Source organism: Topomyia yanbarensis, chromosome 1 (assembly GCF_030247195.1).
Source record: "Topomyia yanbarensis strain Yona2022 chromosome 1, ASM3024719v1, whole genome shotgun sequence".
NCBI classification, from domain to species: domain Eukaryota; kingdom Metazoa; phylum Arthropoda; class Insecta; order Diptera; family Culicidae; genus Topomyia; species Topomyia yanbarensis.
Genome location: NC_080670.1, coordinates 211,760,900 through 211,776,377, shown reverse-complemented (window position 1 = coordinate 211,776,377; position 15,478 = coordinate 211,760,900). Strand labels below are relative to the sequence as shown.

The 15,478-nt window shown below is 46.3% G+C and overlaps 1 protein-coding gene across 3 annotated transcripts in view; it reads left to right on the top strand.

Annotated features, from left to right (window-relative positions):
• Window positions 1-15,478, top strand: part of LOC131691330 (mucin-2) — a 147,310-nt gene that overhangs the window by 68,856 nt on the left and 62,976 nt on the right. The window contains exons 3-10 of one of the 3 annotated variants that reach the window (XM_058977653.1): window positions 4,698-4,968; window positions 5,026-5,335; window positions 5,395-5,599; window positions 5,661-6,112; window positions 6,176-6,441; window positions 6,503-7,553; window positions 7,614-7,683; window positions 12,082-13,815. In XM_058977653.1, coding sequence (XP_058833636.1) covers window positions 4,698-4,968; window positions 5,026-5,335; window positions 5,395-5,599; window positions 5,661-6,112; window positions 6,176-6,441; window positions 6,503-7,553; window positions 7,614-7,683; window positions 12,082-13,815 — 4,359 coding nt within the window. Of the gene's footprint in view, window positions 1-4,697; window positions 4,969-5,025; window positions 5,336-5,394; window positions 5,600-5,660; window positions 6,113-6,175; window positions 6,442-6,502; window positions 7,554-7,613; window positions 13,825-15,478 lie in introns of those variants that run through there. The other 2 variants (XM_058977645.1, XM_058977636.1) reach the window with 2 other exon arrangements.

Here is a 15,478-nt window from a genome sequence, read left to right as displayed (position 1 = left end):
ATTCGAATTAGAATTCATCCAGTGGAATTCTTTTCTTTTTTTTGCAACACTGCTTATTTTGGAAACGGTGACAATGCCAGGGGCGAATTTTCACTTTTTCTACCCATCGAAACTAGATCTCACTCATCAAGCGGAACTCTTCTTTTCTTCAACACCAGATAAAGCTTTTTCCGGATACCAAAAGGTGCACTTTGAGAAGACGCTTTCTTTCAAATGCAAATTTTAGGATTTTGCAGCTAGGGCTACCACTCACGAATCACAAACCACATCGACAACCGCGCCCGACCGATGCAAATTCTTGGGCTGGACGGACGGAGGGAACTGTCATCGAACGCAATCGATTTATTGTTATTTATGTCGCTATGGCAAAACAAGCACTTTTATGTCGTTTTCGCTTGAAGCAGTAACTAACTCAGTTTCGGACCTAACTGTTGTCAAACCGTTTGTTTGAAGCCAGTTTCCAACCTAGGTTATGCGCCACTGAACTGAAAACCGGGTTGGGTTCCAACCTGAAATATATTTCGGGTTCGCTCACACCACCGCTGTTTGGCGAGAACCCAACTCAGTTTCATTAAAAACGTTCGTTTGAAGCAACTAACCTGGGTTAGTTTCTAGGTTCTCAATCGAAAACGACATTAGAAAACTCTTGAGAATGCAAAATTTTGATTTTTGCAATTAGTGCAACCACTCGCGAATCGTGATACCAGGGAAACCGATAACCGCGGCCGACCGACTCAAACTGCTGGAATAGCTGAACTGAACGAAGCTCACATATCGAACGCAAACGAAGACCAGACTGGCGCATGCGCATCAAAGAAGCGAGTTCACTCGATCGCAGAGTTGCCATTTATACAGATTTATTTTCATCTGTCGGATTTTTATGCGCAAATACCGATTTGACACAAAATAAAGAATTTCACACAAAGCACAACAAGGTTTGTATAGATTTTATAGAAATTTCAATCAAGAAAAAGCCTGTCGATCGAACCATCGATGCAACCGTTTAATATATTTGAAGATCTATCCGTCCCGAATAGAGTATTTGCTGTTCTTTTTCTTCTTTGAAATCTTATACGTAATTACCTACTAAAAATCGTCTGGCAGCTCTGGAGTCAATTGAGTCATCACCTCGCAAGAGGGTGCACTGATCCCGATTGCTGCGTCGGTGGATGAACAAAATGGATATCGAAGGCAAGCAGGGAAAAACTATTAAAAATGAACTATTCTTAGTGTTATGAACCTTTTTTCTGTTTTTCTGATTGATGTGCGCCGAGGAGGTTTCTGTGCACTGATTATGCACTTTCGAGCAGAAGTTAAGTAAATTGGAGCACATGACACTTCTGCTTGAAAGTGCTCTGGTGCACGACCACACATGAGCTCACATTTTAAAATTGTGAGTTTGATATTTAGACGAGGAAAAATGTTTTTTTAGACGAAATGAAAATCTGTCATTCTTCTGGACTTTGAAATGGATGTACAAGAAAACTACATTCGAGATAGAATTATTGTAGATAATAACGCATTTTGTAAGCGAGGTTCAATGATAAAGTACGATGCAGAATTTTGTTTTGAATAAGTAGACACATTTGATGAGAGAAAGAAGAAAGTCCCGTGGATACCTGCTACCAGTGTCATCCATCGTCTTATGAATATGGTACTGATTTCAATGAAGAAGTTAGTTACCCCGCAGAAATCCCTCCATCTTTCGAACCAACTGGAAACAATACACTTAGCAAGAGGTCGTTCAAATCTAGGGAAAGGCACTGGCCTGATAAACCAGTCATTGTATGTTCGATCCTCATCCTGAACCGATTCTCAGTATCAGCAGGATTGTAGTACTACAGTTGTCATATATCAACGTATACGTTGATAATCGACTATCAGGCCTGTTGGAAAAGAAGGCCAATATTTTTTAAGGGAGTTGCACTATTTTTTACGACTTCACACGACTTAGCATAGATTCGATTACAAGATTCATGACGCAATTTCAAGAGATCGATTCTGTTAAAATTAGACATGGTTTTTTTTGTTCGAACATTGACCACAGAATCTGTTAGCCGGAATCGTAGTTATCCTGCACTAGTCCATTATTCATGACACTGGCTCATGGTACTCCTTATGCGCAAACCACGCGATGTGTCTAAGAGAATCAAACAGCTATGTGTGAGTTCTGTAAACAAGTTTCACACTATAGAAAGCTGTGAACGGTGTTAATGATCAAAATTTGGTCGACTTAAAATGGTCGCATTTGTATCAATCGACCTTTATAAAATTTGAACACCTTTCAGGAACGCAACGCATACAAATTTTACATGCCTATTGCGAAAATCTGAAATAATCGCATACCAAGGTGGCCAAATCAACTAACACAAACCTAATAAAAGTGTTTGGAGAACATTTGCTTTGAAGCTATCTGAAAAGAAATTGAATCCGACAGATACTTGAAGGCAGGCCCGTACGCAGAAAATTCTCAAGGGAAGGGTTTCGACGATGTGTTCTGAGGTCTGTAGGGTCGAGTCTTGAGTACCAATCAACTCAAGTTAACAGATTGGATAAATGTCTGTTATAAAGAAGGTATCTTCAACAGACACCGCTGCCTGTGTTAATCGTTCATGTTTTTTTTCCATTGCTGCTTTTTCTTGCTTGCTGTCCGACCTTTACGGTATATCTGATCTACTCAGGTCTGCTGCAAATATCGTCACCTATTGAGACACGAACCGATCCGGAAATGTCGACCATAATGATTTACAGCTCTTTACAACCACCTTCGCTGGGTTTCTTATCTTTCTACTAGCTGGTGCTGAGAGTTTCTCGGTGGCGGTATTTCTCCCGATACCGATGCCTATTTTTACTAGCCATTTAGCTGCCAGCCACGATCGGCGGTGTAGTTTCTCCAGCCAACGATATCTTGATTTTCTCCGACTTCGTGCTTTTTTCTCGTTAGCTCCCGTTGCTATCCCTCTGACCGACCGTTTGAGGGCGCGGGTTACACACTTGTAGGATCGGTTTGAGAGATGATTGTGATTTTACACGCCAATATGGAATAATCTTTGTCGGATCAGAATTTTGCATTTATGTGGACTTAAACCAATGTGCAATGCACAGTGGTACACAATTTAGGAAGACAGTAATGTTTGCAGCTAAACCTTATATTTTAGAGCTACGATGCCTTCAGGACAAAAAATAGGCCATCTTCAGATGTAGGTGCTACTAGGGTGGCTCTTATTCTTAGGGTGTTTCAAAAATTGTCTTCTGATTGGGAGAAGGTAGGATATTGCAGTCTTCAGCAACATTGTAAAGGAACTTAAAGCAAGCAACTTTGCCGAAGACGTTAGAGTAGTATCTCTACAAGTTTTGATTTTATAGCTATTTTAATTGAGCATTTTAGGGTGTTCCTAACAAAAAATGTTTTTTGATCTAATTTTTTTATTTTTTTGTCTCGTAAGCTGTGTCTTCGGACAAGCTTTAAAAGTTTTTAAAGCTCGATGAGATAATTTTTTTCATAAAAGTAGAATTCAAGTAGTACTGACTACTGATTCGGTACAATCACAAACAATTTGAGTGCTATAAATATTATGCTTCAGGCTATAAAAAAAGGAAAATTCTGTGGGAAATCAGTTCTATTCCTTTCTATTCTAACTCTTACACAGCCAGTATTGAAAAGCATCCTGAAAAACACTGCAGTTATTCTGAAGTGTTTTTCTTGTCAACATTAATATTTGAAGCACATTTTCATATGTCGCAAATATTAAAACGGCCAGGCCTACTGTGCAGAGTTGGGTTTGAAGATGTTTCAAAAATAGACGGCAATTAAATTATTCATTAATTGAATAATTCAATTAACGACTTGTTTTGAATCTTAAAGGCGGAAGAAACGAGGACAACCGTACCGACCGTTTCAGTTCAAAGGGGATATAATAAATCGTTGGGAGTGACTAGGCTAAGAAGGTTAATGTCACTCCTTTGGTCCTTTGTGATGGGGCAGAGGTATTTACACCTTGCCCTGGCTAATAAGCCTAGATTATAGCGCCTCTACTCGCTCAAGAAAAATTCTGTGGGAAATCAGTGTTTCAAAATGCATTCTTATATAGTATCTACCACTGTGCGAATCCGTACCAAAGTCGCTTTTTATTTTCGATGGAAAAACTTTGAGCTGAGAACAGATAATAACGCCTACACCACGTTCTGATGATTCGTCAAAATTGAAACTGGAGTGGAAAGAGTTGCTTTGTTGATGAAATTTCATATTTTTTTTATTTTTTATTGATTACGAATTTATAACGTAAGCTTCAACGGAAAATGTCAGAAAGAGCATAACAATTAATGAACGAATTCTATGTTTAAAATATTTACTGATTGTCGTCCTGTTGTAATAAAAACGTATTCCGATGATAAAGATAAACACATCACGAAATCATAATGCGTTCCACGTCAAGCCATTTGTTGCGTATTTAAGCCTCGACAAACCAAACAAACGAATTATTCCCACATACGATTATGCCATTTCCTCTGTGGGAGTACCCTGCACCGATCAAACCGGCAAAACGCTAGTGAAAAGAAACTCCCATAAACCAAGCTTCGATAATCACATTTCTGCACGTTAGTCGGTGGTGGCGAGCTTTGGCGTAACTTCCGCAATTTCACACCGAAACGATACCATCGGTACTAATTTAAACCTTTTTTTTCTCCACCTTCAGCTTCAACGAGGAGCGGCAACATGGCTACTTCCACTGCTAACCACCCTGGCCCTGTGCGCTACCGGAAATAATGGCGGCGCGTCGGCAGCAGAGAACAACCAGCGGGTGGTGTGCTACTACACCAACTGGTCCGTGTATCGACCGGGAACGGCCAAGTTTAACCCGCAGAACATCAATCCGTACCTGTGTACCCATTTGATCTACTCGTTCGGGGGTTTCACCAAGGACAACACACTGAAACCGTACGACAAGTATCAGGATATTGAGCAGGGTAGGTTGGATCCGGTATTGTCCATAGAACAGTTGATCATTCGTTCTGATTTTTTAGGTGGCTTCGCTAAGTTTACCGGCTTGAAGACCTACAACAAAAACCTGAAAACCATGCTGGCCATTGGCGGTTGGAACGAAGGATCTGCACGGTTTTCGCCCTTGGTGGCCGATTCGGAGCGACGATCGCAGTTTGTCAAGAATACGATCAAGTTCCTGCGACAGAATCACTTTGACGGGTTGGATTTGGACTGGGAGTATCCGGCGTTCCGGGATGGTTCTAAACCTAAGGATCGCGAGAACTATGCCCAGCTTGTACAGGAACTGCGGGAAGAGTTTGAACGGGAATCGTCCAAAACCGGACGGCCAAGGTTTGTAAATTATTCTTAGATTTATTAGGACCGGTTTGTAAAGCTTTTCTTTTTTACAGACTGCTTCTCACTATGGCAGTTCCAGCCGGTATAGAGTACATAGAGAAGGGCTACGACATACCCAAACTGAACAAGTATCTGGATTGGTTCAATCTACTGACGTACGATTATCACAGTGCTTACGAACCGGCGGTTAATCACCATTCGCCACTGTACTCGCTTGAGGAACCCTCCGAGTATAATTTCGACACGGAACTCAATATCGTAAGATCGAATTTTAACCTCTAAATCGACACAGCTGTAACTGTTTTTTTCCTTCCCCCAGGACTACAGTATCAAGTTCTACCTGAACGCCGGTGCGGATCGCGACAAGCTAGTGCTGGGTATTCCGACCTACGGTCGATCCTACACTCTGTACAATCCGGATGCGACCGATATCGGATCGCCGGCGGACGGTCCGGGTGAACAGGGAGATGCAACCCGTGAGAAGGGCTACCTAGCGTACTACGAAATCTGCACCGCCGTCAAGGATGATCCCGAGTGGACCGTTGTGCAGCCAAATGATAATGCTATGGGTCCGTACGCTTTTAAGGGTAACCAGTGGGTCGGGTATGATGATGAAGCGATCGCCCGGAAGAAGGCTAAGTACGTGGCTGAGAATGGTTTGGGCGGGATCATGTTCTGGTCGATCGATAATGACGATTTCCGGGGCATTTGCCATGGACGACCGTATCCGATCATCGAGGCTGCCAAGGAGACGTTGCTTGCTAGCACGGAGTAAGTGCTGACGAGTTTAAGACCGTCTGTGGACGAATATTAAATTTTCGGATATTTTTCTAGTATTGGCGCCAACGATATTGCTGCACCGAGTCGTCCGAGGAAACCGTCGCGATCGCGTAGCCGACCGGGAACTAGCAACCGAAACCGCGTTGTTGCCGAGAATAGCAATGAGATCAAGCCCGCTTTGAAGGGTTCTCAGAGCCGAAAAAACAGCAGGACGCAAAGCACGACCACGACCAGCACCAGTACAACAACGTACAGTTCGTTGTATATCGGAGGACGCACCACGACACCACAGCCTCCGACAACCCCGGATCCAGGAGCAGGTTTGATTATCCTAAATAAGCATGTCCCCATGTCTGGTTAATTAAATTTTCGTTTTTCCAGACTTCAAATGCACGGACGAAGGATTCTTCCAGCATCCGCGTGACTGCAAGAAATACTTCTGGTGTTTGGATGCCCCCGCTCTCGGTCTGGTAGCGCATCAGTTCACCTGTCCCTCGGGGCTCGTGTTCAACAAGCTGGCCGACTCCTGCGACTATGCCCGAAATGTGGTCTGTTCTAAAAAAGCCGACCCCACAACCACTACCACGACGACGACTACGACGAGCACTACTACGGCATCGCCTCGATCTCGCGTCACGGCATCCACGAGCCGGAACAGTTTCCTGAATCGAGCTTACACTACTACAACAACCACGGAACCACCGATCGAGATCGATTATTCTGATGAGGTGGAAGATGAGGTTGAACCGGAAGAGGACCCGAAGGTCATCAAGGAGCTGATTGCTCTAATCAAGAAGGTCGGAGGTATTGAAGAGCTCGAACGTCAGCTGCAAGCTCAAGAGGATGGATCGGTTGTATTGAAGGATACCCAGACGGATCAGATATCGACGACTCCGTCGACGATTAGTAAGAGTTTGTACGAGAGGGTGTTGAGTCGGGCTGGAAATGGACTCCAGAAGTTCCGTCCTGCTTTGACGTTCACTCAGACCGATCGAACCGGTTCGACGGAGAACAAATACTCGTCGGTGGTACGGAATAGTAATACTAACAGTCGCGTTGGGCCACAGAACGAAGGAATCGAACAGCTGCCAGAGTTTGAGGGTGTTTTCAAGGAACGGCCGAAGTATGTAACGTTGAATCGAGCAAAGCCTACAAAGTCTAGTGTAGAGGAAGATGTGGATGATCGTGACGAAGACGAAGACATTGTGGAGGAAGAGAATCAACCGTCGACGTTCGCTACCAAGCGGCCGACGTCAAGTCCAAAGTATGTCAGTATTCGGAGACAACGACCGACAACGGCAGCAGAAAGTGCCGAAGACGAGGAGGACGAGAATGTGGCATCGCCAGTACAGTACAGCAGTCCTAATCGGAACAGATACCGACAAACCACAACCGAACCACCCGTAGAGGAGATTGAGCGAGTACCGAGCCGGTAAGTGGATTAATGTCTATTCGTGAGGAATACGGTAATAGGAGGACTCTTTCATTTTAGGTACAATTCCATCGAACGTCGCCGAGCTACTTTGCAGTTCAATCGTTTGCAGGAGAGCGACAAAGATGATGTAGGCACAGATTCGTCTCTATTGGTACCTTCTACCGATTTTCAAACCTTTTACACTACATCGTCCACTACCGATGCACCAGAACAGTTCATCACGTACAGTACACGACACTACGCCAGCGTAGAACGTAGCAGTACCACTGAGGCAGCTCCTCAGGGGGGCGCTAGTGCTACGGATCTGCCACAGACAGTTACTACTCCAACCACCATCACCCCCACTGGCAACAGTGTACTATACCTCAATACAGACATCCAGACGGTACTTCCCGAGCGGAGCGCTCCGATAGACACTGTTTCAGAACTAGATTTAAGTAAGACTGCAACGGTGGACTCCGACGGTCTGACGACGGATGACACGGTGACCGTAGATTTTAGCAAGAACGAACAGACGAACGAGGTAACCACCATACTAAACCTAGGTGAAAGTGTTACTGGTAGTAGTGTTAGCGAGTTGGAAGCGAGTGTTCGTAGTAGTAGTGTTGGTTCTAGTGGTGATAGCGTTAATACTAGGGTTCAGGAGGCTGAAGATCAGCTCCTACAGACGACTTCGCCGATCCCGGCGACAATCGGTGGTAGTGATGCTTCGATCACTACCATCGCTAGCCCTTCAACCACCAGCGAAAGGCAGTCCAGTACTAACGAAGACCAGTTTAACTCGATTTTCAAATTTTCACCAAGAACTAGGAAAACTACCACTACCGCTAGTCCCCTAGAAGTTGTCACTAATAAGCAGGAATCCGATAGTCAATTAACCCCTACGCCAGCTGCCCCCCGTCCGTTTGGAGGGGCAGTTCGGCGTACACGTCCAACCCGTCGTCCTGTGAGCAGCGCAACGACGGCTACTTTGGCACCCGAAGAATCCAGTACTCTTCGTTCGGTAAAGGTGAGTTTTGCCAATGATCAAAGATATGATCTTTCAGCTAGACGTAGGATCGGTGTAGCCGGATCGTCTGCCGCGGCGAATCCTAGCAACAATGAGGTAGGTACTGCTAGTGATTCCGCCGGCAGTGAACCGAGTCCACGGCCGACACGTCCACGGGGTTTCCGTGGCCGAGTACGGTTCGGAGCATCCAACGAATCAAGTTCTTCTTCAGCTGTTCCGACCCAGCAGAAAGGTCCGATTATTTCGACCGAGGCGACTGCTATTGGTGGGGTCCCAGTGCAATCCCACCGTCAGCCTTCGGAATCTTTTGCACGAAATCGTTTCTCTTTAAACCGTGCTTCCAGCCGTGCGCCGGAAGCAACGTCGAGTACAACCGAGCAACAAGTCACCACCACCACCTCGGAGCAGCCAGTTGAGCAATCAACTGCCAGGGCTTCACTAAGGCGGGTGAACTTCAATCTATACAGTGGTAGATCGAGCGTGGTACCTAGTACTACTACCACTGAAGAACCGGAAATCGAGACAGACTCACCGGTTATCAATCTACAGCTGAAATCCCATGCCGGGATCAACGAAGATCTTTTCAAAACTCAGGAACGCATTCTACTTACGCTAGGAACAGCTTTACAGTATGGTTTCAGCAATCGCAATGAGCTTAACGCTCGACGGATTCAGGATAATAAACCGCAGATCGTTAAGGGAACTGTAGTGGATTCTCCCATAACGAACATAATCCGTGAAACGCCTGTTGTTCGAAATCGAACTGAAGACACGATCGACAAAAAGTTGGCAGAAGACGTTAACGAAATGGCAACGGAGAGTGAAGTCGGATCAACTTCGGAACGAAGTTACGCTGTTTTCGAAAGCACCGTTGGTGAGCTAGAACGATCCAATGACTACACTACGGTGTACAATGTAAACACCGCTGAAGTCGAAACGACAACACCAGGACAGCGTCGGTTCTTCACAACACTCCGCAGTCGAAGCTCATCGTCGCAGGCAACAACGGAATCCAGCGATACAACGCTGAAAGTGGTACTTTCCGAAGTCAACACCAACAAAACTTTCATTCCAGGACGATCCCGACCAACTAGACCGGGTCGTTTCCGAACCTCATCTACCACTGGCTCATCGGAAAGTGATGTGAATGAAGCGTCTACGTTGAGATCCAAGTTCCAACCACGAAAGACCATCGCTACTCAGCGAACAAACGCCATCACAAACGAAGAAGCGGATAAGCCTTCCCGAAGGCCTTCACCTTTCGCACGACGACAGAGACCTACACCGTCTACCAGTTCGGCTGCGCCAGTTGCGGAAACTGATAGCGATGACATTACCGAAAAGACTCCAGGTATCTCAACAACTGTAGCCAGACGGCGTTTGAATCGACGACGACCCACGGCTTCGTCTACGACTGAGCAAACCGCAGAGGAAGCACCTCGTATACGACCATCTGTTCTTACTAGACGGCAACGGCTACAGCTGGTTCGTTCCACGACGACCAGCACCACCACGGAACTACCAACAACGGCACCTCGTTCAGCGACCACCAGTATCTCGGAATCCTTTACCGCGGAACCCACGTACGCCGATAGTGCCGTAGGCAATTCGGACTTCACGACCGTTATTTCCGATGTATCAAATGAACTAGAGTCAACTTTTCTAACTAACGATGTCCTGAGCAGTGATAACCTTTTGCGGCAGCAACTTCCAGAATCTCGCGAAGTTAACGACTCGCAAGAAACAACCGAACTCCTGTCAACCATCGTTACCGGTGAACCATCGACGGAAGGTCCCAGCAAATCAACACCCACGCGTAGATTCTCGGCAAACACGAGACGCCCGTCGGGTCTACAACGTTTCAATGACAATCAACAAATCGAATCCGAGGTCGTTCCAAGTCGTAGCCCGGCTCGTAGCTTTGCAGCCGCAAGGAAAAAGTTTGGAGTCTCCACCACCAGCACTACTACGGAGTCCCCTGAAGTGTCCACGGTGAAGAAGTTTATTCCATCACGAAAAAGTCGTCCGTCGTTTTCTGTCGCCCGAGCTAGAGCTTCTAGTACCACTGAAGAGCCTGTGAGTGAGGGTCAGGATCAACCAACTAGCTCAACCGCTCGCTCATTTCTGGCTTCCCGGAGACGACCAGCGTTAGGCGCGTCCCGTTCGACGACGGCTGCTAGTACGAGTGCTGATGAAGTGGTTGATAGCTCACCTAGCCGTCCCCCAAGCGCTACTCCAACCCGTAGAAGATCAGCTTTCGCAGCTAGCAGAACTCCACGTCCACAGTCGTTCGAAGACTCGTTCGACAAAGGATCGAATAATGTCGTTAAGCCGAGCACGGATCGTAAGGTCAACCGAACCTCGGTACTCTTACCGAGAAGACCTAATTTGTTTGCCCGGACGACGACAACTACGACCGAAGCATACACGGAATTTGAAGTGGATAGTAAAACTACTCTGGAGGAGGAAACTAGCGGTGAACGGTATGGACCGAGTACCCGCGGTTATACCGAGATTCGACGGCCATCATCCTCGGAGGAAAGAGATGGAGTAACAGGGAGGTACAGCGCGGAAGTAGAGGACGACGAGAATGAGATTCAGCGACAAGGTAAACGATTGTTTGGACCTGTGGGATCTGGGAATAACAATGTGGATGATGAGGATCACGGCGGACGTGTATCGGCTGAGGTGACCACTGGGCTTAGGAGGCCAGGACCTAGGATCATCGGATCGGGGGGATCCCGAGTAGGACCGGGAAGTAACACGCGGTTCATTTTCAAGAACAACCAACCTCCGGAGGGATCATCGACTACCGCTAAACCGATCACTACCAGAGCGAGAAGACCGTTTGGAAACGTCGGTGGATACAAGCCGGCGAATGGAACGGCAACAAGTGCTCCCAGTGCAGGAAGCGCAACGACGCCAAAACCGAGATTTACGCTGACTACCAGAGGACGGCCGGTATTTGGAGGTAGACAGAGGTCTACCACCGCCGCGGCAGGAGTCACCAGCGATGCTGAAGAGAAGGTATCATCGCAAAAGGTCAGTGAATCGCAGCAGGGAGCAACACCAACTCGACGATACCAGCCGAGGAAACCTACGAGAAAGTCGAATCTTACGACCGTTACACTTCCAACTAGCGGCAGTCGGACGCGCACAAATTTGTCGTCACTGTTTAATCGTAATCCGGCGGTGGCGGTACTAACAACAACCGAGCTAACGCAACCTGATACGACGCAAGCCAGCGTAGATTCACAGACTCCGGCAATACTCTCGGTGCTGCCAATCGAGCAGAGATCACGGTCACAACCAACAACAACAACAACACCCACCACACTCATTACCGAGAACGAGGTCGAGAACACCACGTCATACGAAGATACAATCAACACAGTCAGAACAACCACCGAATACTACACAGCATCGGACGAAACTCTGTACACCACACTCAATACGGCCGACACAATTTACACCATTAATGATAATATCGATATTGATGATGTCAATATATTGCAGGAACGTAGTAGAACATCCACCACCACGGTCCGACCAACGACGCTCTACCATGTGTTCTCGATTGACAAAGAGAACGAATCGATGCCGTCGTCGACGGAGATCTACCGCACGGAAGAGCAGGAGATCGAACTTCCGGCTACGAACAAGACGGACAAACTGGTCGAGATCCATCGTGTGGTGGAGATCTACACGAAGAACACCAGCAACCCGGACGAGATTCCGGTAATGCAGAAGCTGGGTGAAATCAATCGGAAGATCATCATTCGTCTCGTTGAACCGAGGAACAAGACTGAGGTCGAAGAAAAGAAAAGCCGAACGCTGGTATTCGCTGATAATATTTTCAATGTGGAAACTTCAACTATTCCGTTGGAAGGATTGTTTGACCCCGATAAGGACGAAAAGACTGGACGGACGGAAATCAACACGACGGAGCTGAACTTGGAGGAAGACGTGTCCACGGTTGCACCACGAGTCGAAATCGAGCGTATCTCCAGCGCGGAATTCGGAGCAACGGACCGAGAACGGCGCACGGAATTTGTGACTATTACACCGTTGGTAGCGGAGACGGCACGCTACACTCAGGTAACTAGCTCTTCTGTTAAACCGGATACGGAACGAACGGTAGATTTTGAAGACAGCACTGTAAACGAAGAGGAACCGACCACGGATTACTACACGGAAGAGTTGCCGACGACAGCGCCGGTTCAACCTTCGCCAACGACTTCAACCTCGACGACTACGACGACAACGACTACAACATCCACTACAACGGAAGCGCCAATGACTGTGCCAGCCACAGAACCTCCGGCTTCTTCCACCACTCAGATCGTTCACAAGTACACGCTTCCAGCGGAGTTCTTCTTCCAGGAACCTTCGGAAGAACCGACCACAACTTCAACCACAGTAGCCCCAACAACAACAACAACAACATCGACAACGACTACACCTTCAACCACTACGACAACCACGACTCCGGATCCGATATCCGCTCAACCGCTGGTAATTCCAAGCGTTGAAACCAAGAAGAAGTACACTAAACGACCCAAAACCACTATCTATCGCCCTCAGTTGGATTTCATCTACACGAACGAAAACTCGAGCGAGGATGAACCGGCCGTTGTCACCGAACAGGTAACTGAACCGCTTCCCAGCACCCCCACCCCGAAAGTACAAAGCACTGGTAGAAAGTACGTTCCCTCGGTAGCATTGCGCTCTAACTTTGGTGAAGGGGCATCCCACAGGAAGTCCAAAGACATTCAGGTAGTACCGCTGCCAAAGGCAGCCGCCAAAAAGGCACCGAAGCCAACAACTACTACGACGACGACAACTACCACAACGACCACTACCGAAGCTCCCATAACGAAGGTGGACTTCAACATCAAATACGTACTGCCGGTCATCACGCCGGATTTCAACGCACACGAGCTCAAAATCGAAAGCAAAAACGACAAGTACAGTATTCCGCTGACGTCACTGTACCAGCCGGACTTTATAACCCGGGAAATATCCGGCGAACAGCGACAGGAACGGCAGTACTCTCCCGTCTACCGACCGGAGTTGGATAATGACGAGTTAACCCGGGCACTGACCAGTGATCCGGATCCGGTTGCCCTGGAGGCAGCTAGCTTGGATCGTGAAATTCTTGGTGATCGCAGCAGCAACGACAACGAAAGCGAGGAACGAGTCAACGAACCCCGTAGCATACCGGCGTACTACTTCCGGCGGGCTGGGGAGGTCAGTTAAAACTCAACCTTCAACCAACCCCCCCGCTTCCCGTAACAACGCGTACAGCACACCGTGCTGTCGTTGATCGCTAATAGGTTGTTGATCGCTTGATCGGTGTGGTGAAAACTGGTGACGTTGGTGGCCGTTACGAGCCACCGTCGTCAATGCTTTCGCCCAGCACCAATCAGTATTGTGTTTTAATCCCCGAAACAACGAGATGCCATAGATTTTAACTAATTTATTGTTGTTTCTTCTAACCTTGAAAACATGACCACATTTAATATGTTTTTGTGTACTCCCAAACCCCCTTTCATTTTGTTTTTTTATCGAACCTTCCTTTGTGTGTGTACGTGTCTGTGTGTGGTATTTATTCTCTCAACAATCCCACTGGTGAAAGCCCGAGAAACCTTTCCTAATCCTGTCTGTCATTGGTGAAAGCGAAAGGTTCAACAGCTAGCATGCACACCCGCAAACAAGCGGAACATGACTTTTCTATTGTGTAAAGTTTTGTTGTTGTTGTTGTTGTTGTTGTTGAGGCGCACCTGAGTTGTTTCTGCTACCAATTCTTAAACTGTAAGTGCACGAGTGAATATCAAATATATGTAAGTGTGAAACATAACCTCACAATTGTAGCACCTTAAGTATCTATCGGAATGAATGCACCTTTTTCTGGTTGTTTTGTCACTTAACTTTCACCTAACCCTGAAAATTGTTTTAAGCTTATATGTTTTCATGTAGAATACCAAAATCTTTCTATCATTTTAAAATATCGTAGAGCGGAAACGCAAGCAAGTAAGTTTGAACTACGAAACGCTAGTCTGTAAGTAGTGGATTTGAAGGACAGAAAACAAAATGGCGAGATTCGACAGCTGCTCTATATTTATTGCTGAAGTGACACGCTGCTAAAACTGAGAAAAAATACTCCCAAAAGGTCCGCACTAAACCCCTCGGCGGCAGATTGATGCCAGTGAACGGGGGTGCGGTCCAAAGTCGTCGTTATTAATCCAAAACAGTATCATATGTAGATAAGTTTTTTTAGCAGAATAGTGCAACTAGTTTAGTTAGGTTAGGTTCGGTTGGACGCCTTTCGCCGCCTGCTTATATGCGAAGAATACACTGCACAATGACAACTTCTATACATCAGAAACATATTCTACATATTCGCTGTTCACTACTGTGACAACCACTCTGAGAAAGAATCGTTTTATGTAAATAACATTTATTGTTCGATTTTTTTTTTGCTTCAACCGCCACTCTGCCCACAAGCAAATAGACAAACAAACAAACAAACAAATAGTAGATTGTAAATAGTTAAAAGAAAAAAAAACACTAGTTAGTAATTTAACGACAAGAGACCGATGGTCAGGAGCAATAGAAAGCTGTTAGCACTGTTTTTGTACAGATAAAAACACTGGAACAAGCGTTCGTGAAAATTGAAACACACGTTTTTTAGTTATTTACCAAAATACAATCCAAGCGATCATCCAATCATGTCACAGAAACATACATACATAAACATATCAACCATGCAATGTTAGTAACGCCATCATAGTTTCATAGATCAAGCGTTTTCAGCGAGCATTTACCAAAGTGTATAAGTTGTTGTGATATCCGAAAGAGTTGTCATCGAATAGTGGTGCCCTGCGGTGTCTGCCGAAAAGGATAACCTGAG